Source organism: Acaromyces ingoldii, assembly GCF_003144295.1.
Source record: "Acaromyces ingoldii strain MCA 4198 unplaced genomic scaffold FA10scaffold_8, whole genome shotgun sequence".
Lineage (NCBI taxonomy): Eukaryota > Fungi > Basidiomycota > Exobasidiomycetes > Exobasidiales > Cryptobasidiaceae > Acaromyces > Acaromyces ingoldii.
The window spans coordinates 404,198-423,228 of NW_020290254.1; the positions used below are offsets into that span (position 1 = coordinate 404,198).

The following is a 19,031-nucleotide window of genomic DNA, read 5'->3' on the forward strand; positions in this document are numbered from 1 at the left end:
CGACCAACACTCGATAGGGACAAACGCGTCGCGAGAATTCAGTCATCGACTCAGTCATCACAGCCTTCCTCCACATTCGTCCGATTATTTTAAGGTCAAGCTACCACACACAGGACGAAAGACGCAGCCAAAGTCGCCGTCATCCACCCTTTCTCTTGTAAGAGCGTGACTAATTTAACTGCCAATCCGAATGACAACCTTGCCGGCGTGTGAACCGCTCCACTGGTATTCGTAAGCCTTTTTAGCGTCCTTCCAGTCAAAGACCTTGTCGACGAGGGGTTTGAGCTTGTGTACGTCAATGGCGGCGTTCATCTGCTCGAACATTTCCCTCGATCCGACAAGAATACCCCTGTAGACGGATGTCGTGCCCAACACGAGTGCCGAGAGGTTGGGGACCTCGCCCTTTCCAACGAAGCCAATGTCGCTCACAACGCCACCGGGCCGGATGGTGTTGAAGGCCTTTTCGAGCGTACCTGGGCCGCCGACGTCGAGCACGTGCGCGGCCCCTTCTTCGCCAGACACCTTGAGCACTTCCTTGTCCCAGTCCGGGTTCGTTTTGTAATTGACCGTGGTGAGGAGCGCCTGTTTCTCCTGGGAAAAAAGCTTCCGCACACGGTCCAGCTTTTCGTCAGACGACGATGTGATGACGACCTTTGCGCCGGCGGCAATGGCAAATTGGGCGCCAAAGACGGAGACGCCGCCGGTACCTTCGCACACGACTGTCTCGCCGGGCTGGAGGACATTGGACGGAAGACCAAAGAGACCTAAAGGGAGGGCCCAACCGCAACCGTCAGCCGGAATTATCATACACGGGCGAAGACCCTCCTTAAAAAAACCACTCACCATTCCAGGCCGTCACAGCAGCGCAGGGCAGGGTGGCTGCCTCCTCCCACGAGAGGTGCTGGGGAATGTGGACAAGGGCAGTCTCGGGTAGGGCTCGATACTGGGATAGCATTCCATCGATGCTGCCACCAAGCCCAGTCCGTTTCTCGGCCCGGTTGGGCGTGCTGCCCCGCTGGTGGCCGGCGTTGAAGATGGCTGCGACGCGGTCCTTTGGCTTAAACTTGGTCACGCCCTCCCCCACGGCGACGACCTCGCCTGCGCCATCCGAGGCGGGAATCGTCGGGGCATCTTTTTTATCCAGCGGATACTTGCCAAGGGCGATGATGAGGTCTCGAAAATTGAGGCTGGCCGCCTTGACGGCGACGAGCACCTCGCCCGGTCCGGGCTTGGGCGTAGGGCCCGTCTGAAGCGCAAGGCTGTCGAAGGAGCCTCGAGCGTTGGGCGCAGGGAGTTGCCAGAACTGGTGCTCTTGCTGCGACATGCTAAAGGTTGGATTTTGTACGCTGATGGACGCAAATTAAGGAGGTAGCACTCGTGTGGTGTTAGGTCTCTCAGAGCTGGAAGGTGGCGAATTTAATAGCGTCATTCCCCGGGTCACGGTACCATGAACACCTCTCCACCAAAAAGGTGCTTCTTCCTCAACCGAGGTGGAGGTTTGTGATTTTTCTTTTGGGCCCTGACTGGATAGACAACCATGAACAAATATTCGCATCAACTTCAGCCTCTTGGACTGGATTGCACTTGCATGCCGGTAACAAGCCCTTGTAACCTGATGTTGCAATTTGATTCCATACTTGATGCAGACTCTATCACAGTACAAACATGCCCTTGAGCCTGGCCACCCGACAGGCCTCGAGCGCCCTGCCCACCCCGTCTACGTCGGAAAGCAACGTGACATGACGATGACTTGTCTCCACTACGCCCTCGTCGTTTGTCAGGCCATCTTCGTGCTGCAAGTGATCGGCCCTGACGTCGCCCTTGTGGTGGCCTCTGACTAGCAGCTTGCTCCACTGGCCCGGCAGCGTTGTTGAGCTGCGACGAAGAATAACGCCATCGCCCGGTGCATAGAGCATCCGCGAGTAGTCGCCCGCCCTTGCGCTCTGCTTCCAGAAGTCCTCGTCTTCCTCTTGTCCGGGTGGTCGTGGATTGACGAGGGCACCTCGCACCGTGGGGGTCCTACCTGAAGTGAGGATGGCCATAGGTGGGTACCGACCCTGATCGAAGCGGTCCTCCTTGAAGCCGTTCTTGAGCTCGTCAAAGAACTGCCTCGTCTCGGCCAGCGTCTGTCACAAGACAGAAGAATCACAATCAGCTGTGCCACGTGTAGCGAGGCGATTGCAGGACACCCACCCTCTCCAGGTAGACCCATGAAGCCCTGGCCTCATCATCCTGAGCATCGACGTTATCAGCGCTGTCGCGGTCTTCCTCCTTCACATCTTGGGATGACTTCTTGGTGCCGCTTTCGCGCCGGTTGGCAGGTTGAAGCGTCTGTTGATTGTCGGTGTCTGTGCCAGACACGATCTGGTGGCCTTTTTGAGCCGCACCCAGCGCGGCATCCATGACCGAGGAGCTCGCAACATCCTGCATCGTCCGAGGCATACCTGAAGGAGAGGACGACGAGTCTGCCGACGACGACGACGGCATCATCTGAAGATCGGGTCCAGGGAAAGCGGGCACGTTCTGCGCCCTATCCTCGTACCCTTGCTGTTCCAGCCCCTGCTCCCCGCTCTTGTTGTCGACTTGATTGGGCACCGAGCCATTTGTCAAATTCTCTTCGTGCCTGCCAACCCTCTCGCCCGGTTGCCGGTCGTTTGCCTGCGTCAGCAGACATCTCCCGCCGATCCTCACGCACGGGCTCAGACCGAGCTCATCCCACGTCGCTGGGTCCAGAAAGTCGACATCGTGGGGCTGGCCGTCTTCCTCTTCAAAGCACCTGCCCCCGTCAGGATCCGTAGGCAGGAGGTAGAAACTGGAGCGGAAGCTGAATGTCGCTCTTGGGGAGCAGACGGTGTCATTGAACAAGGCCGCATCGCCAAAGCGAAAGGGCCCGAGGATGTTTGCTGTCCCAAGAAAGGGCGTGCTGGCAAAAACGAGAGAACGAAAGATTTCTGGCTTGTCAGTCCGGCAGAGGGCGTTCAGAGCGACGAGGCCACCCATGGAGTGTGCGACGACGCTCGCGCCCCGTCGATTCTCTTCCTCGGGCGCGCTCTCCTCCCACAGCTTCAGGAGGAAAGCCTGGAGCTGCTCGCTGGCTCTGCCCAAGCTCAATCTCCAGTCGTAGCCCCACGAGTACACGTCAGCGTGCTTAACATCATCAGCACGCTTCTTTCTTGCCTTTTCCAGACCGTGCTGGCACCGCTCTCGGAGTCGCCTGCCCATGTCCACCATGTGGCCAATGCCGCTCAGCATGTCGCCCGGCACAACGAGGCTCTCGGCCTCGTCCTCGTCGGCAATTTCGAGACCGAGCTCCAGCGTGGGCCTCCGCAGGCCGACGCCGACCTTAAGAGGGACCCACATCATTTGCTTTGTCTCTGCATCCCGCAGCACCGAGCCGCGATAGCCGCCCATGATGACGACGTTGCTATCGAGATTGCGGAAGTAGCTGTGACTATTGGGGTCGCGATGAACTGTTGGGATCAATTCGGGCTCGTAGGCGTCGCCTGTCCCATTCGACATCTTTGACTGCTGCTGCTGCTGCTGCTGTTGCTGCATCTCAGAGCGGGCTCTCGACGAGGGGGCAATACCCTGCTGCAGGTCCTCCTTGGATCCAGAGGAAGCAAAGAGACCAAGGCTCGGCAGGGCTGCCCAGCCCGCAAAAATGTCACTCCTCCGCTTGCCTCTATCTGTCTCGCCGTCCTCTGGTACGGTCCCTGTCCATTTGCCCAGCAGACCGCTCCTCTTCACGCTCTCAAAAGGATGAAAGACTGGGTCGGCCAGGCCCTGGACAGATCTCCAACCCGATGAGGCGCCAAAGTGCGTGTCGTAGAATGCCTGCGTCGCCGTTGGATTGCGGTGCGAGGGCTTGACAAAGCCCGTATCTTGCTCGTCCGCTTGCTCTCCCTCGTCTGCTTCGTCGCCATCGTGATGACGTTTGCTGCTCCGCCATGCGAAACCACGGGCGGGGTACTTGGAAGATGAGGGCGCCGGCTCCAGCTTGGGCCTCCTCATCTGAACCGAAGAAGATCTCGAGTGCAAACTGCTTGGCAGACCCGGCCGAGGATCGACGTCGTAGAGGATGGGCGCGGCCAGCTCTTGACTATCATCTCGTGCAATGTCCACTGACTTTCTCCGGGCGTCTCCATCTTCGTCGTCGTCGCCTCGCAGGCCCTTTGGTCTCGCCGAAACACCGACCCCAGGACCGGGAGAGGAGGGGTCCGACGTCGTTCTCAATCTCTGCAGAGACCCTTGCCCAGCGGTGACGAACCTCTGCAACCCCTCAGTGTCATCGTCGCCATCGCTCCTTTCGTCTCCCTCACTCAGGTCCATGGTACGGACAGCAGGCAAGCCTCCTGCCTCCGGCGCCAGAGCTTTGTCTGCCTTCTTTTTTGGCGACCCAGTGACAGGCCACCGCATTTGCATCGCGGGCATCGCGGGCAGCCTGGGGATAGAAAACGAGCCGGCCCTCTTTGGTGTCGAAGATGGGGGAGTAGACCAACCTCGCTCGGCTTCGGGGATGAAGCGCGAATGGCTTTTCTGACCTCCGCCACTGCTGGCGGTTGTCTTCATCTTGAAACCTCCGCCTCCTGTTGCCCCTCCTGGTACGCCGGACGATGGCGGCGAGCTGCTACCCATGCTGGTACTCCACGGCTGAGCAGCTCTGTAAGAGAGATGCGAAGGCGAGGGAACCGCAGCCTTGCTATAGATTTATAGATCTGGAGACCCCTGGACACACAGACAGGCTAATTGCTGCAGAAAAAAAAGGTTCTCGTTTCTGCACAGGAACAAGAGATGGACGAAAGCGTAACGCCCCTGGCCCGGACCTACTCCCTCCACTCGGATCTCACCTCCGAAAAACATCAACAAAGAAAGAAGCCGAATTTTTATTCATCGTCACGATTCGGCCAAGGATGAGCAAGCGAAATGAAAGTAGGATAGCAGACCAGGATACAAATTCGACTCCGAGGAGTTCCGGTAGAGAGCACAGACAAGCCGAAGTAGGTTCATGAGAGGGTTCAAGTGTTAGGCCATCGGAAAAGGAAAGAGCAAAGAGGAAGTCAAGAACAGCGTGACGCGTGACAGAAGCAGCTAAGTCAGCCAAATCTTTGGCGGGAATCGTTTGTGGAGGGAGGATGAGATTGATGGAAACGCGACGTGGTCTGTCTGTCCTGTAGCGCTTAGCCTGCACGCGGAGCCAAAGCCACGGTAGAAGCACAGATGGCTGATCTTAAGACATGGCTCGGTGGGCGTAGCGAAGGGCGTCCGACGAAGAGGAGAAAAGGTCAAGATGATGACGACGGCGGCGGCGGCGGCAGCGGTGACGACGACGATCTGGGAAGAGCCATTAAAGCCTCTAAGCTTGAGGCGCGCGTTGCAGAAATGGACGAGGAGACGATGCTGAGAGAGGCCATAAGATTGTCGGAGGCCGCTGTGGCCGTACCTGGCCGTCCGATGGGCGAGGAATCGGCGAGCGAGGTTAACAAACCATCTCCGAAGAAAAAGGTCGATCCCTTTCAGACATCTCAACTCAGCGACCATACCGATGCGTCGCTCCTGCTCGAGTGGCCTGATTCATCCTTCTCGTCGAAGCCTGCCGAAATGATCAACAAGCTTGAGGGCAGCCTGGACTTGCTCTACTTCAGGCGATGGATCAACGCGCATGCACGCCAACATCTGCGCAGCTGGCTTTTGTCCAATCTGGCTTGGCACCGAGTCAGCTATACGCGGCCAAGCACCAAGCAACGGATCGTCACGCCTAGATTTACAGCCACCTTTGGGCGAGACGAAACCGGTGCGGACATGGCGAGGTACCCTGTCAAGCCAAAGGAAATTCCCCAAGTCCTCGGGACACTCATGAAAAAAGGTAACGTCTCCTTGTTTCATGCCGCAAAAAAAAAGGGCGAAGACTTATTGATGGCCGTGTCATCTAGTGGAGGAGCAGACGAGTGCACGTTACAACGCCCTCATCATCAACTACTATGCCGATGGCACCGACTCTATGTGAGTCGGTCCACTCTGACTCACTCATCCTTCCACTGACTGACAAGAGACCAACGATAGCTCGTATCATAGTGACGACGAGTCATTTCTTGGACCTCTTCCCACCATTGCTTCACTCTCGCTTGGCTCTTCGCGCGATTTCTACCTACGCCGAAAGGCGCCTGCAGATGTTGAGATCCCCCCTGCTTCGACCAAATCGTTTAGCATGGGCACAAAGGGCCACGGGCCCGCTGCTTCCCGACCGACGGAAAAGATGACACTGTCTGACGGCGATCTCGTCGTCATGCGCGGCCGGACGCAGAATGAGTGGGAACACTCAATACCCAAGCGGGCAAATGCAGGCGGCAGGATCAACATCACCTTTCGTCGTGTCATGACGGTCGCGGGGACAAACAGTAGGTCGCTTCGTCTCTCAGAGAAGGGGAGAAAGAACAGTACTGATGACCGCACGACTAGACTTCCAACGATATAATCGGGGTCTCCCATCCGATGACGACACAAGAGTATACCGCTGGGACTCAAGGGAAGGGAGAATGATGCCTGGCTCCGGGGGTCTTTAAAAGGATGATGTATGATGCTGTATTTCTCTCTCACTCGCTTTCGGAACTGCTGTAGAAATAAGTATGTCGACGCAGACGTATGTGTAATAGCCGCCTTGTTGGTACACGTACGATCCTTGACCTCCAGGTTCTGGCTGCTTGTTACTTTCGTCGAGCAACATACACCTGCTGGCCGTCGTTGATGAAACACTTCTGCACGTCGCAGCGTTGACTCGCCGTCGTCCATCCTCAGCTATTTTACAACGGTCGCGTCAAAGCGCGCTACGTCACGTGATTATCAATGGCGATGCTCCATCCACCTTCCCTTGCACTTTCTTAGCACCGATCCTTTCACCAGGGCCTCCCGTGCAGGAGGAAAGGCCAAGATGCCGACCAAAGACTTGTCCTACCCTGGCTCGTCTTCGTCGAAATATGCTCAGGGCCACCTGCAGCACGCCACGCTGCAGCTGCTCGCCTCTGCCGGCTTCTCTCGTTGCTCATCGCAGGCCACTGCGATGCTGGCGGAAATCCTGCAGCGCTACCTGGCCCTCGTCGCGAGCACCGCGGGCCAGTACGCCTCGCATTCGGGGCGGGTAGAGGGCAATGCTTTCGACATCAGGACGGCGCTCTACGATCTGGGTACCGACCTAGAGGACGTCTATTCGTGGATCGTCGATGGCGATGGTCGCAATGTGGCAGGCGTCAGCTCATCATCATCATTATCTTCTTCCTCCTTTGCTTCTGCCTCTTCATCGACGATACCGCCGCAGGACGACGCAGCGGCTGCGTCGGAAGGACCATCGATTTTGAGCGCAAAGGATCTCGGCGAGCGCTTGACCCGCGGCAAGCTCTCGAAGTCGTCGAAGCCGAGAGCGAGAATTCGCTACCAGGCGATTAGCACAGAGAAGATCCAGGACGAGCTCTCGCTACAGGTCCAAGAGGCAGACGAGTTGGGTGGAGGGAATGCTGTTGATGATGCTGCAGAGCGCAGCGAAGAACATCGTGGTGTGAATGGGACAGTCAAGGAGGAAGAAGAGATGGATGTCGACGTAGAAGGACCGCGTGAACGAGAAGCAGAGTATCAACAGCGCCGGTGTGAGGAGCTACCATATCTTCCCGACTTCCTACCGAACATACCTCAAACACGAGGGCCGGAAGAACATGGCCAGATCCTCGAAGAAGATTTCGTCAAAATGGATGGCGAGTTTGCGAGAGCACGAATGGAGAGGCAGAAGGCCGCCGACGAAAAACGACAGGAGGAGACGAGGACGGCTGCAGAGCTAGCACAACAGCAAGCGTCGCGCTCGACGGTAATAGCGGATCCAAAGACGGCGGAAGAGGAGGCGAGGCAGCGGGAGGCAGCCGAATTTGAGGCGCTGGCCGGTCCACCAAAGCCGAGGAGGGTGCTGCGCGATCCATGGCGCAGTAGCGTTGCCTTTTCCGACTCGACGCTGGCGTCCCAGCAGAGCATCGACGACGTGCCGGCCATTGACGATGGACCAATGGAAATGGACGAATTTGTTCCCCCCACCGAAGAGAATTTGGGCCCCAAGTCTTCACTGCGAGCCTTTGCAAACGACTATCGAACGCTGGTCATGGAGGCGCACAATAGCACAGGAAGCAATCTCTTGACACAGCCGGGCCCCAATTATGTCCGCCAATCTTCGAAACGACGGACGATCGCCTCGACGATGGCTGATCCTGGCAAGTTTGCACCGACCGACACTCTGTTTGCGAGTGTGCCGTGTCGACCGTCTGCCATCCCCTTCAATCCTGGTCCCTCCCTTATGATTACGCCTCCCACAGCGACAAATCCGGCACCCACATTCACCTCTACGCACCCACATGGCCGTCCCGCTGCGCTGATTCCCAGCTCGGGCGCCCTAGTCCCTTCGCTGCGTTATCGCCATGCCGATCGGACCGCCAACGCCGCACGTCTCGTTGGCGACGGTGAGGTGCTGAAGCGCGTGACGAGGTGGACCGATCCGCCTCCCGTGCTCGATGAGCAGCATGCCGAGCGCGTCTTTCACGGCGCTCCTGCCTCCAAGGACCTTCTGCATGAGCGACACTCGTTCCTACGAGCTGCGCTCGACACTCTTCTGGTCAAGCAGCAAGCTGATCGACAGAGAAATGCTGCTGCGCAGGCCGCTGCCGCCGCTGCTGCAGCAGCAGCTGAGGCGGGTGACGAAGCAGCGGCAAAGGCAGCGGCAGATGCAGCAGCGGCAGCTATCGAAGCGGCCAATGTGACATCGTCCTCGTCTCCGGATGCGCTCCTGATGCTGAGCAAGAGCGAGAAGAAGGGCCCTAAATCCGCCACGCTGGTCCATACCTGGGACTGGCTGCCGCGCGATCCGCTGGACGCCACCTTGCCCGCCAAGAGGCTCAAGGGCATGCAGGGCGTCTACCTCAGGGGCCCCAATGCCCAGCTTGGTCAGTCGCAAGGACAGGGCCAGACACCCACCTCGGCCGTTGCGACGCCTGGCGGTGGCGAGAGAGAGAGGAGCGTCAGCTTCAGCTTGCCGACGCACCCCAATGCCACACAGCCACAACCATCCATGTAATACTAGACACTGCATCGCGCACAGCATTATTTGACGTTCTTGGACAATCTTTATTATAAGGGGCTCATGATAAAGCATCGCGCGTCACAAGCGAACAAGAGAATAACGGGACCACTGGATGAAGATGAAGGCAAGCAGCGCGAAACACATCTTGAGAGAGAAGTGGACGTGGTCAAGTCTGCGAGCCCTTGTTGCTGTAGTATCGGTTGAGGGGCTCCTCGGCCGCTGCACCCGTCGTCTGGGGCGACAGTGCAGGACTGGGCCCACCACCGAGAGAGGTACCCGTGCCACCCCCTCCAAAAGGGTCGCTCTCCGTTGAAGCAGTATTGTGGCTCCAGTTCGATACCCTTCGAGCCGAGCTGGACCACGGCTCCTCGTCGTGGTAAGCACCTGTCGTGCTGGGCGAAAGCAAGCGACCATTGCTGCTCCTTCGCTGCATGTCCTCGTTGCCAATCGCGGTGCTGTCTTCCTCGAAGTGGGTCCAAGGCCCATGCTGGTGCCTGTCATGCTCCTTTCTCCCTTCACTAGCTCGCATCTTGGGACTAAAGTCCCAATTTGCTCGATGGTCGTTGCCATCGTCGTCGCCAGCGTCGTGGCGTCCATCATCCGACAGAGCATGGGGATAGTGGGTGGTGACAAGGATGTCTTCCATGTCCATTTCGCTCTTGGAAGCGCTGCCCTCCTTGACGTGCGAAAGTTGCTTGCCGTGCTGGTGGACCTCGTCAACGCCGTCACCCGAGACTGTTTGAAACCCCTCGGTATCTCTGGTCTTGCCCCTGCCGCTCTTGAGGAAGCTCGAAGGATTGACCTTCCATCGCGACGAAGAAGAAGTGCCGACATCCTTGTCCTTCTCCGATGCCGAGTCCTTTATGCTGTTGCTACTGCTCCCATCGTTCTTGAAAGAGGATGTAGATCGACCCAGTGAGACTCCTAGAGAGCCAAAGCGGCTCTTGCCTTTGGCACTGTTGCTGCCACTTTCGTCTTCCCTTTCTGCTCCTATCAAAACGTCTTCCTTTTTTGTCTTGGGTGACAAGGACGTCTTGCTGCTCATTGGTCCTCCTTTGCTGTCTTCACGCGTGAGGAAAGATGAGCCACGAGCGACGATGTTGGATGCAGAGCGGGTGTGAGGCAGCAGAGGTCTCTTCTGGGCATTGTCCACAGGCGTCGGGGTTGCAGCAGCGGCGGCAATGGGCACCTTCTTGATCCGAGGCGAGGACTGGGCGCGTTCCCTCTTGCCTTGCCCAGTTTGAACCCCCTCCGTGTTGCTCCTTGGAGCTAAAGGACGTCTAATCGAAGACGCAAACGAGTCAATCCCTCTGCCACTGCCGATGCCCGCTGCTCTACCATCGCCGTACAGAGCCTTCTGAGCGCCGGTGAGGATCTCCCGCTGGGCGTCGAGGTACTCCATCTGAAGGCCGACATAGGCCCCTAAGATGTTGACACCACAGTCTGGGCCAGACTGCTCACTGCCCTGCAGGAGGAGGGCGCGAGTCTCGAGATCAACATTTGCTTGCTCACTTTGTGAGCACATGACAGAGAAAGGGAAGGCGACGTCAGCCAGAAGAGATCATGCTATGAGCTGCATACAACTCACTAGGCTGCCCTCGTCTGGCGGGCCTCTTCTTGCCTCTCTCTGCGTTCCTTGTCGCCCTTTGCCTTTCCCAGCCTCTTTTCTGCCATCTCCATCTTCTCCTTTGCATTCTCCAGACCCTTCTCAGCGGTTTTGAGCGCATCGATCGAGGCCTGACTCCGTGCCAAGTTGGCCAGAAGCGAGTCGCTGAGCTTTGTCGCAAATTGCTCCTGGATCTGTGCCAAGGCTAGATGGACCGCAGAGAGGTGGACGAGGTGAGATGCGTACTCCTCGTTACGTCCAAGAATGACATGGTTGGTCGTATTGCCCTTGCGATCGGGCTTCAGATAAACGGCGGCGCAGCTGGCCATGGCGATGCCCAGTGCGCCAATGGGAAATGCCTTGTCCTTGATGCTGGCCTTGGACGTGGCCAGCGCCGCGGCGGCATCGCGTACGTGGGACGAAGCGCCGTCCAGGAGGTCATCGTGCGTCTTGAATGCCTCGTCGAGGGTCATGGACATCTCCAGCAGCTCGGCATGCGAGAGCTCGAAGGGTAGCGTCTTCTTCTTGCCTGGCGTTTAAAGATCAGAGGGAGCTCCAAGAGCAAATGAGGGGGATAGAAAGGGGATAGACAGAAGCTCGACTCACTCATGTGGCTCTGGTAGGCCTCTGCAGCGACGTACAGCTTCTCGTTCGTTTGCCTTCTCGTCTCGATATCGTTCGCCAGGCTCCTATCTTTCACATTCGAGCCCGTCTGCTGCAGCGTCGCTGGTGGCGACGTCTCTGGGGAGCTAGGTGCATCTTCGTCGGCGTGGCTCGTCGAAGCAGTCGCAGCTGCTTCTGCCGATGCCGGGTCACTTGCGTTATTCTTGCTGGATCCCCACTAAGACCGTGTCTCTTGCATGAGCGCGCGCAATGTCATACAGTACAGCTCCGTTAGACATCATCACCCACCAGCTTGGAAAGACGGCCCGCGGGGAGCGACGGCATGGCGCGAGACGGAGAGGCAGCGACGTACAAGCAGAAGATTCAGGCGCGCAGGTTCGGAGACAACTACGAGGGCTCGGAGACGGTGGGCGAGCAGCCGGTCGACAGTTGCGAGCCGATGGTCTGAATCTGGAAGTAAAACCCCGAGCCACTGATCTGTTCTGGCCCAAGCCTTGCCGTTTGGGCACAGCAGCTGCCGCCGCCCCCCATGGGCACTTTTAGTCTTAAATTTAAAGCTCGCCACACGTGGAAAAGCTCTTCGACGTGGCCCTGTGGCTTTATTTCCTCTTGGCCTGCAGGAGGAAGTTCGGCCGTCTTTCCGTTATCTGCAGCCTGCCTGGGGAAGAAAAAGGTACGAGTCAGGAAGATTCTTCTTCCTGCCACCACATCGCCATCATGAATGCCGTCCACTTCAAATCCGTGGAGCTAGTTGACTTTGACAAGGTCCTGGGAACCACGTCGACTGAGGTGTCGAGCGTCGCTCTTGGAGGACGTATCCTGGCATGCAGCGACGAGTGGTTTGCTCCGGCCTCGGACCTCCTCAAGGTGAGCTCGCTCGCGCAGGAGTGTGTATAAGTGTGAGGTTCTCATGCCATACCTGCCTTTTCAATTACCAGGTCGGACCTGCGCCTTCGCTCAAGGGGCAATTTGGGCCAAAAGGAGCTCTCTTTGATGGGTGGGAGACCCGCAGGCATAATCCTACCTACGACTGGGTCACCCTCCGCCTCGGGCCGGCCGCTGGAAGCAATATCATCGGCTTCGACGTCGACACGGCTAACTTCAACGGAAACGAGGCGCCAGAGATCGAGATCTTTGGATTGCGGCTGACGCCCGCCGAGGAAAAGGCCGGCGCGGCCCCTGGGCACGACGACGCTAGGGTGAGACATGTATGCCCCTCTTCTCCCTTAACAGGCGTGCTGACGCTGCATGCTCAAAAGTGGACGCAACTGATTGGCAGGGTGCCATGCAATCCATCATCGCGGCACCTCTACGCAACTGCCAATGGCGAGACCACTCCGATCTACACGCACGTCAAGCTTCACATGATCCCAGATGGCGGAATTGCCAGATTCCGCGTCTACGGCACGGTGCCCCCGCCGCCTGTGGGTCTCGGCGTCAATGAACACCCGTCGGCGACCGAGCAAGGAGGCACCGACGAAAACCTCAATGTCCTTGATTTGGCTCACGTGCTCAACGGCGGTCGTGTTGTCTTGTAGGTGGCCCATCCTCGTTTGTTAAGAAGAGAGAGCAAAGCAGCTGATCGCACGTATGTATGGGCAGCACGAGCGATCAGCACTTCGGCATCGGACCAAATGTTCTTCTGCCTGGCCGGGGAAAGGACATGGGAGACGGCTGGGAAACGAAGCGTTCGCGAGCACCAGGACACAGGGACTGGCTCATCATCAAGCTGTGAGTCAACTTGGACAGGAGCAATCAGTGGCCTTGACGTGTGGCTGACGCTTCCTGCAAGCGGCGAGCCGGGCTACCTGTCGTATGCGGAGGTTGACACGATTCACTTCCTCGGCAACTTTCCCGAGTCGGTCGAGCTTCACGCCACATCTTTCGACGGCCAGCTTCCTCCCGAAGACTCGTCGGTCGAATGGACCTCGATTCTGCCCCGAACAAAGACCGGGCCCGGCAAGCAGCACTTTTTCGGACTGTCGCAGGTCGAGGGCAGAGCATACACGCACGTCAAGGTGACGATGCACCCCGACGGCGGCATCAAGCGGGTCAGGCTCGTGGGTAGGCGTGCAGGGCCACTTGCAAACCGCGCCGCAAAAGATTTGCCCGCGGTTCCCGTCCCTGGCTCGCTGGACAAGGACTTGCCAACGCACCCAAATAATCCACTGAATGCCATCACCAGTGCGGCCACGGCGGCTGGCGCGACCCTCGCCGGCTTCATTTCAGGTTCATCTGCCGGTTCCAACGTTGGCCACACGATGAAAGAGGCCACCAAGACGCCTGCGGGCGTGGCGCTTCTCAAGGCCAAGCCGCTCACCCCCGAGGCCTACGCTACCTTCGGTGACGTCGTTGGCTCTCCCCAAGCCAGCGGATTGGAGCAGGCCGCCCAGTCGTCATACAAGACGGTGAATCAAGGGACAGCGGCCAAGTACGCTAGCCAGTCGCTCGTCAACAGCACCTACCCCATCTCAGCCGAAGCACAGACATGGCTACACACCTACCGGTGCAAGGCTGTCGAGCAGCTTCCCTTCCCCGTAAAGGTCCTCGAGAGGCACCGCTTCACTTCGCAAACTTTCTTGCCGCTGGGTGCCGCGTCAGGCGACAAGCCAACAGCTGCCTACCTCGTCATTGTTGCCGCCAATGGGCCCGACGACAAGCCAGACCTGTCGACGCTGTCTTGCTTCTCGGCAAACGCCTCACAGGGCATTACCTACCGCGCTGGCACCTGGCATCATCCCATGGTTGCTCTCGGAAGCGGTCAGACTGATTTTGCTGTCGTCGTCAACGAAAGCGACAAGGAGCCCGCGCTCAACTGCGACGAGGTCTACTACGACGACGCCGTGGCGGCCGTCTCTCTCTGATGCATATAAAAGCGAGGGTATGCCCTTTGCTCCAATCTGCCCTTTTTCTCATAGACCACGTTATAGACAAAAGTGGCATCAGTCTGTCGCAAGGCTGTGTGATGACTGCGAAATTCGAAATTGATGCAATTTCCTCCAGCATGTATAAAGAAGAGTAGCTCAATCTTGGTGGTTCGCCGCCTTCGTTATAGCTGAAAAAGTCTTGCCCTGGTACGAGACGTCGCCGCGAAGTGGCAAGACTAGCCTCCTCCTCCTAAGTCGGCGCTCTTCGGCCTTGACACAGACGCCGCAGCCGCCTCATCGCTCGGCGTTCTTCTGGCCCCACGATTACTGTTCGACTGCTGTGATTGCGCCTCAAGGTCCTGTGGCACCGCCTTTGGTCCCCTTCTCGGTCTCCTCGCCGACGCCGGTTGCGACAAGCTCCTTTTCCTGGGTTGAGACGGAGAAGCGCCGCCACCAACACCACTGACACTACTTGGGACACTCCCCTGTGGCTGCGATCCAACAAATGTCCCAGCCGGCGAACCAGATGGGGGCATGCCGCCCACGGTTAATATCGTACCCGGTTTCGGCGGCGTTGTGGCTAGCAGGAGGTAGTGGCCCGCCGAGAGACCGGCACCGACACCGATGGGCGTCGCGGTGCCGGTCCCTGCGCTTCCGGTGCCTACGCCAAGGAACGATCTTCGCGCATTCGCTGAGCGCAGAGGCATACTGCTCGTCGATGTCAGGCTCGTCGATGCTGCTGCTGCTGATGCTGCGCCCTGTCCTGATCCGGGACCGAGAGGCGTCGCGCCAGGTCTGGAGACGGGCACGGCAATTTGCACCCTGGGGCTTGCAACTTCCTTCGCCGGGCTTGTAAAAAGAGCTTGTTGCTGAGACGTTGTGCCCAACACGACTGTATCCGACTTTGTCCTTCCTGGTGTGAGGACCTGGACATTCTGTGGACGGATGAAGTGTTCCTCCTCCTCTTCATCCTCCTCTTCCTCCTCCTCTTCTTCCTCTTCATCTTCACCCTCATCGCCTCGAGCCTTATCGCGGGTAAGGGTAAAGACGCCGGCAAACGTCGTCAGGCATCCAAAGAGAAAGTTGATGAGCCGGTGGGGATCCATGTCGGCGAAATCACGGTACAGAACTGCGGAACCGACGATGGCCGAGATGGTGAAAAGGACAAACTGCGTAGGCTACATGACTCGTGGGCGTCAGCTTGTTTTGAGATGATGAGAGAGGGCTACAATCGAGCCAGAGGAGCAACTCACAATAACCTCACGAGAATCGAAGCGCTGGAGCGCTCTATTTAGGTAAGTGATTTGCGCAACCGCGGTACTGACGAGCACTATGACGAGACCGTAGGTGATGGGATACCGAATGAGATCAAAGGGATTGCCCCGAGAGAGGAGCGAAGAGAGTCCTTTCGTCGAAAGCACGGTGAAGCCGCCTGTGTATGCGAATGCCATGAGCTTGGTCAGGTCACAATGGTAACGAGGAGGAGGAAACGTACCGAAGATTGCACATACGCCGACATCGATCAGGATCAAGCGCTGTCCCCACCGAGTAGTGCTGCACCAGACTAAGACGGCGGCAACGACAATGGCGACGATGCTATAGGCGATAAATGCGCTTGTCCGGATGGCGTCCCACAGCTCGTCTGGTCCAAGTCGGGCATCGTTTTGCTTGGAGGAGAAGACGACAGTGACTGCACCGATGATGGCCAGGAGGATGCCGCCAATGTCGGAGGGCAGGAAGCGCTCGTGTAGAAGTACGGGCGAGATGAGCACGTTGGAAAGGAGCGCAACGGCACCCAGGGGAGCCACGAGTGAGGCTGGCGCGAATCCGTATGCTGACCAAGGGTCGTGTATGCATCAGCACCCTCGTTTCACCCCAAAGCGGCGTGATGTGCAACTCACAGAGAAAGTTGCCAAACTCGCCTACGACCATCAAGCCCATGCCAAGCCACCACAACTTGCTCCTGAGGAATTTGGCTGTCGGACCGGGCGTCTCGCCTTCTTCCTCCTCTTCCCTTTCCTCTCCCTCTCCCTCTTCATCATCTCCTTCTTCGTCTCTTCCCAGCTCTCCCCCATTTTCAATGACTGCTTGACTTTGGCTGGTGTGAGAGGGTCGCTTTGAATGCTTTGCTTTTGAAGGATACCTCCCATGTCCGCCATTCGTCAACGAGCCTGACCGGCTCCTGTTGCGCTTCGTCGATACCGAGGAAGAGGAGGACGAAAGGGAGTCATATGCGCTCTTTTTCGAGGGACTCTTCAACAGACGACTGGTCTCGTCGTCTGCTTCTGACGACGAAGAAGAAGTAAGTGCAGGGCGATGCGACTGCTCCACCTCGTCCTCGTTCTCGTCCTCGTCTCCGCTCTTTGCACCGTCGTGCGTTTGCGCCTCTGCCTGCCCTTGCTCCTGCAGACGGAGGTGGGCGAGCTTCTGGCAATTGAGCGCCAGTGAGATGAGGATGTTGCCGCCGAGGGAGATTGCGACGCCGATGAGGGAACTTCGCGACGATGATGCGTCTCCCCCCTTGGCCAGCACGACGGCCGACAGCAAGTCCATCTTGTGTCGTCGAAGCGGTCCGGCGTTCTCACTTCTCGGGCCTGCGATTCGCGCTCATTTAGAGGCGCGCTCGTTGGCCCATGCGCGGGCGAGTGCGATTCACCACGTGCTCTCCCACCGCCTCTTTTCCCCACTTATGCCACTAAAGGAATGTCAAATGAGGAAGGCGATCTAAGGAAATTCATGCGGGAGAAGGCGGCGCAATAGGAATGATTGCATGAGCGGATGAGTGCAACACCATCCAGCAAGAGGATTACGCGCTCATGACGATGAAAAAGGAGAGAGAAAATGCCCCTCCAAGCATCCTGTAAAATTCTGAACACGACCAGACGGTAGTGGCTGCTTCGATGGTGCTCCACTAGAAATTGCTGCAGGGTGTAACATTAATTCGGAGTAATTGTAGTACTGCTGCTGCTTCTTGTTGTAGTCTCCACACCTCGACTGAGCGCTTGCTGTATTTCCGGGCCGAGGGCGGTCATAAGCAAGCAGCTTACGGAAATGTGATAATATTGTGGGAGCATCTGTCCGCCAAAGGATGGCTTGATTGGCAACTTCCGTCGTAGGGAAAGTTGAAGATGGACGGGCAAGCACAGGGACGGTCCGAGCGTGGTGCCGACGAGAGCACGCCGCTGCTGCGAGAGCTCGTTGCGAGCGATGCGCAGGAGACACACCTATCGCCGAGCAGCGCCAACACCGCAGGGAGCAGCGCGTCGCGGCAGGTTGCTCCAGATCTTCTTCGCGGCCTCCTAGTGGCCCTCATGGCCATTGACCATACTTCATTCACAATGGGCGCATATCCGCACGGTACCAGCATCCACTCTGAGGCGGCTGCACAGGTCGTGACAAACTTCACCGATGCCCTTCCGTACACCCTGAGGACCCTCACCCACCTCTGTGCTCCCGGGTTCACCATGCTCATCGGCTTGGGCCTCGTCTACTTTAGCGCCAGTCGAGTACGACAGGGGTGGACCGTTGGCCGCCAGATCCGCCACATTCTCGTCCGCGCGCTCTTCATCATCCTGGTCAATACCTTTTCCATTCAGTTCTTCGCGTCTGCCTCGGGGCGGTTGTATCTGCTCAATGCCGTACTCTGGGCCCTGGCCATCGACTACGTTATCGTGGGCTTTTTGGGGCTCTTCATTGTCGTCTCACTCGAGCCGCTGCTCAAGCGGAGCTTCGCCAAGCTTGTTGGTGCTCGCCCGAGCTCCTCCATGACGACGGACGAAGAGCAAGAGCGGGTAGAAGAGAGAGCAGCCGACATGGCCTGGCATACCGTCAATTTCGGTCTGCTTCTTCTCTCTGCGCTCGCCCTCTGGGTCAACGTCTGGACGTCGCCTCACCAGGGAGAGTGTCAGGTGGCAATTACGGCATCCGATATGGCCTCGACGGTGCCGTCCTGGGGACTGATGTCTGCGGTTGCGAGGCCGATGGCCGATGCCCAAGACCGATGCGCTTCGCCGTCCAAGGTTCTCTGGGACTTTATCTTCCAGCAGGGTGAGTCGCTCCTGGGCTTTTCTTTTCTTCTGTTTCGTCTTTGATGCCTATCTTAACCGATTCTTCGGTCCACAGTCAATTGCCCGGGCATCATGTCTGGCTTCCCACCCGTCGGATGGCTCTCCTTTGTTCTCTTTGGCTACCTCTACGGTCGCATTCTCATCAACGGCGGTCTTCTGCGCAATTCTGCTCCTCTCACTACACCACGCAAAGCCAGCCGGACACACGCCATTATCATCCTCAATCTCGTTATCTCCATCGTCTTTGCGCTCCTCTTTGTCTCGACGCGCCTCCTGCAGTATGGCAACCTCTCGACGGGCTGCCTGCACACGCCGGCCCAGGCTGCCTCGCCGTCGTCAAAGAATGCGTACCTGGCTTCCTTTCGCTCCTTTCTCTACATTGTCAAGTACCCACCGTCGCCTGCCTTTGCCTTCGCCACGCTCTCTGCCTGCTTCCTCCTGCTCGCCCTCTTTGGTCTCCTCTCCAGCGGCTCCCTCTCGGCGGTTGCGGCCAGCCTCATGACGAGCCCGCACAACCCGCTGCTCGTGTATGGCAACCAGCCCCTCTTTTTCTACGGCATCCACTTCCATTTTCTCAATACCTCTCGCTTCGCCCTGCAGCGCCTCGCGCCGTCCCTTTTCAAGCCCCAGGATCCAGCGTGGGCGCGCGACGGCCTCGGGCTCGGCCTCGGCCCAGCCTTTTTCGCAGTGTACGCCGCCTGTCTGGCATTCACCTACGTGACGTGCAAGTGGTACGCCGGCTGGAAAAAGACTGCGGGAAG

General features: G+C 58.0%; 8 protein-coding genes across 8 annotated transcripts in view; 4 read left to right on the forward strand and 4 right to left on the reverse strand.

Moving 5' to 3' along the window:
• Nucleotides 1–75: 75 nt before the first annotated feature.
• On the reverse strand, nucleotides 76–1,737 carry FA10DRAFT_194685 (putative alcohol dehydrogenase). Its single transcript, XM_025518394.1, has 2 exons — nucleotides 844–1,737; nucleotides 76–764 (listed from the first exon to the last, which is right to left on the reverse strand). The coding sequence occupies exons 1-2, from the start codon at nucleotides 1,322–1,324 to the stop codon at nucleotides 175–177; spliced, it is 1,071 nt and encodes a 356-aa protein (XP_025374294.1). The 5' UTR covers nucleotides 1,325–1,737; the 3' UTR covers nucleotides 76–174.
• Nucleotides 1,443–4,746, reverse strand: FA10DRAFT_194664 (hypothetical protein). The gene is made up of 2 exons (XM_025518393.1): nucleotides 2,194–4,746; nucleotides 1,443–2,126 (listed from the first exon to the last, which is right to left on the reverse strand). The coding sequence occupies exons 1-2, from the start codon at nucleotides 4,633–4,635 to the stop codon at nucleotides 1,653–1,655; spliced, it is 2,916 nt and encodes a 971-aa protein (XP_025374295.1). The 5' UTR covers nucleotides 4,636–4,746; the 3' UTR covers nucleotides 1,443–1,652.
• Nucleotides 4,747–4,874: 128 nt separating this feature from the next.
• On the forward strand, nucleotides 4,875–6,642 carry FA10DRAFT_269705 (hypothetical protein). The gene is made up of 4 exons (XM_025522852.1): nucleotides 4,875–5,863; nucleotides 5,931–6,000; nucleotides 6,061–6,395; nucleotides 6,457–6,642. Exons 1-4 carry the CDS (start codon nucleotides 5,218–5,220, stop codon nucleotides 6,558–6,560), a joined length of 1,155 nt encoding a protein of 384 aa, XP_025374296.1. The 5' UTR covers nucleotides 4,875–5,217; the 3' UTR covers nucleotides 6,561–6,642.
• A 250-nt stretch (nucleotides 6,643–6,892) lies between these two features.
• On the forward strand, nucleotides 6,893–9,143 carry FA10DRAFT_269708 (hypothetical protein). Its single transcript, XM_025522853.1, has 2 exons — nucleotides 6,893–7,517; nucleotides 7,677–9,143. The coding sequence occupies exons 1-2, from the start codon at nucleotides 6,926–6,928 to the stop codon at nucleotides 9,098–9,100; spliced, it is 2,016 nt and encodes a 671-aa protein (XP_025374297.1). The 5' UTR covers nucleotides 6,893–6,925; the 3' UTR covers nucleotides 9,101–9,143.
• An 835-nt stretch (nucleotides 9,144–9,978) lies between these two features.
• On the reverse strand, nucleotides 9,979–11,660 carry FA10DRAFT_262862 (hypothetical protein; the record flags this gene model as incomplete). The annotated part of the gene is made up of 6 exons (XM_025520155.1): nucleotides 9,979–9,995; nucleotides 10,076–10,375; nucleotides 10,445–10,566; nucleotides 10,695–11,241; nucleotides 11,319–11,553; nucleotides 11,625–11,660. The coding sequence occupies 6 exons, from the start codon at nucleotides 11,658–11,660 to the stop codon at nucleotides 9,979–9,981; spliced, it is 1,257 nt and encodes a 418-aa protein (XP_025374298.1).
• A 393-nt stretch (nucleotides 11,661–12,053) lies between these two features.
• Nucleotides 12,054–14,370, forward strand: FA10DRAFT_256400 (Allantoicase; the record flags this gene model as incomplete). The annotated part of the gene is made up of 5 exons (XM_025519804.1): nucleotides 12,054–12,203; nucleotides 12,275–12,535; nucleotides 12,596–12,870; nucleotides 12,939–13,067; nucleotides 13,129–14,370. The coding sequence occupies 5 exons, from the start codon at nucleotides 12,054–12,056 to the stop codon at nucleotides 14,198–14,200; spliced, it is 1,887 nt and encodes a 628-aa protein (XP_025374299.1). The 3' UTR covers nucleotides 14,201–14,370.
• FA10DRAFT_269711 (DUF803-domain-containing protein) lies at nucleotides 14,333–16,966 on the reverse strand. Its single transcript, XM_025522854.1, has 4 exons — nucleotides 16,105–16,966; nucleotides 15,699–16,037; nucleotides 15,457–15,635; nucleotides 14,333–15,381 (listed from the first exon to the last, which is right to left on the reverse strand). The coding sequence occupies exons 1-4, from the start codon at nucleotides 16,754–16,756 to the stop codon at nucleotides 14,440–14,442; spliced, it is 2,112 nt and encodes a 703-aa protein (XP_025374300.1). The 5' UTR covers nucleotides 16,757–16,966; the 3' UTR covers nucleotides 14,333–14,439.
• A 289-nt stretch (nucleotides 16,967–17,255) lies between these two features.
• FA10DRAFT_194867 (hypothetical protein) overlaps nucleotides 17,256–19,031 on the forward strand; it is a 2,257-nt gene continuing 481 nt past the window's right edge. The window contains exons 1-2 of the mRNA XM_025518396.1: nucleotides 17,256–18,250; nucleotides 18,326–19,031. The exon at nucleotides 18,326–19,031 is cut by the window's right edge and continues 481 nt beyond it. Coding sequence (XP_025374301.1) covers nucleotides 17,332–18,250; nucleotides 18,326–19,031 — 1,625 coding nt within the window. The 5' untranslated portion in view covers nucleotides 17,256–17,331. The remainder of the gene's footprint in view (nucleotides 18,251–18,325) is intronic.

Bases quoted from the DNA above. Each gene is read 5' to 3' on its own strand.
- FA10DRAFT_194685 (XM_025518394.1), bottom strand. From the start codon at position 1,324: ATGTCGCAGCAAGAGCACCAGTTCTGGCAACTCCCTGCGCCCAACGCT. The intron at 765-843 runs GTGAGTGGTTTT...CCCTCCCTTTAG, and splicing joins TGCTGTGACGGCCTGGAATG to GTCTCTTTGGTCTTCCGTCC.
- FA10DRAFT_269711 (XM_025522854.1), bottom strand. From the start codon at position 16,756: ATGGACTTGCTGTCGGCCGTCGTGCTGGCCAAGGGGGGAGACGCATCA. The intron at 16,038-16,104 runs GTGAGTTGCACA...ACCCTTGGTCAG, and splicing joins CGAGTTTGGCAACTTTCTCT to CATACGGATTCGCGCCAGCC. The intron at 15,636-15,698 runs GTACGTTTCCTC...TCGCATACACAG, and splicing joins CGGCGTATGTGCAATCTTCG to GCGGCTTCACCGTGCTTTCG.
- FA10DRAFT_269705 (XM_025522852.1), top strand. From the start codon at position 5,218: ATGGCTGATCTTAAGACATGGCTCGGTGGGCGTAGCGAAGGGCGTCCG. The intron at 5,864-5,930 runs GTAACGTCTCCT...CGTGTCATCTAG, and splicing joins CGGGACACTCATGAAAAAAG to TGGAGGAGCAGACGAGTGCA. The intron at 6,001-6,060 runs GTGAGTCGGTCC...GACCAACGATAG, and splicing joins GCCGATGGCACCGACTCTAT to CTCGTATCATAGTGACGACG.
- FA10DRAFT_269708 (XM_025522853.1), top strand. From the start codon at position 6,926: ATGCCGACCAAAGACTTGTCCTACCCTGGCTCGTCTTCGTCGAAATAT. The intron at 7,518-7,676 runs CTGCAGAGCGCA...TACCGAACATAC, and splicing joins AGGGAATGCTGTTGATGATG to CTCAAACACGAGGGCCGGAA.
- FA10DRAFT_194664 (XM_025518393.1), bottom strand. From the start codon at position 4,635: ATGGGTAGCAGCTCGCCGCCATCGTCCGGCGTACCAGGAGGGGCAACA. The intron at 2,127-2,193 runs GTGGGTGTCCTG...GTCTTGTGACAG, and splicing joins CATGGGTCTACCTGGAGAGG to ACGCTGGCCGAGACGAGGCA.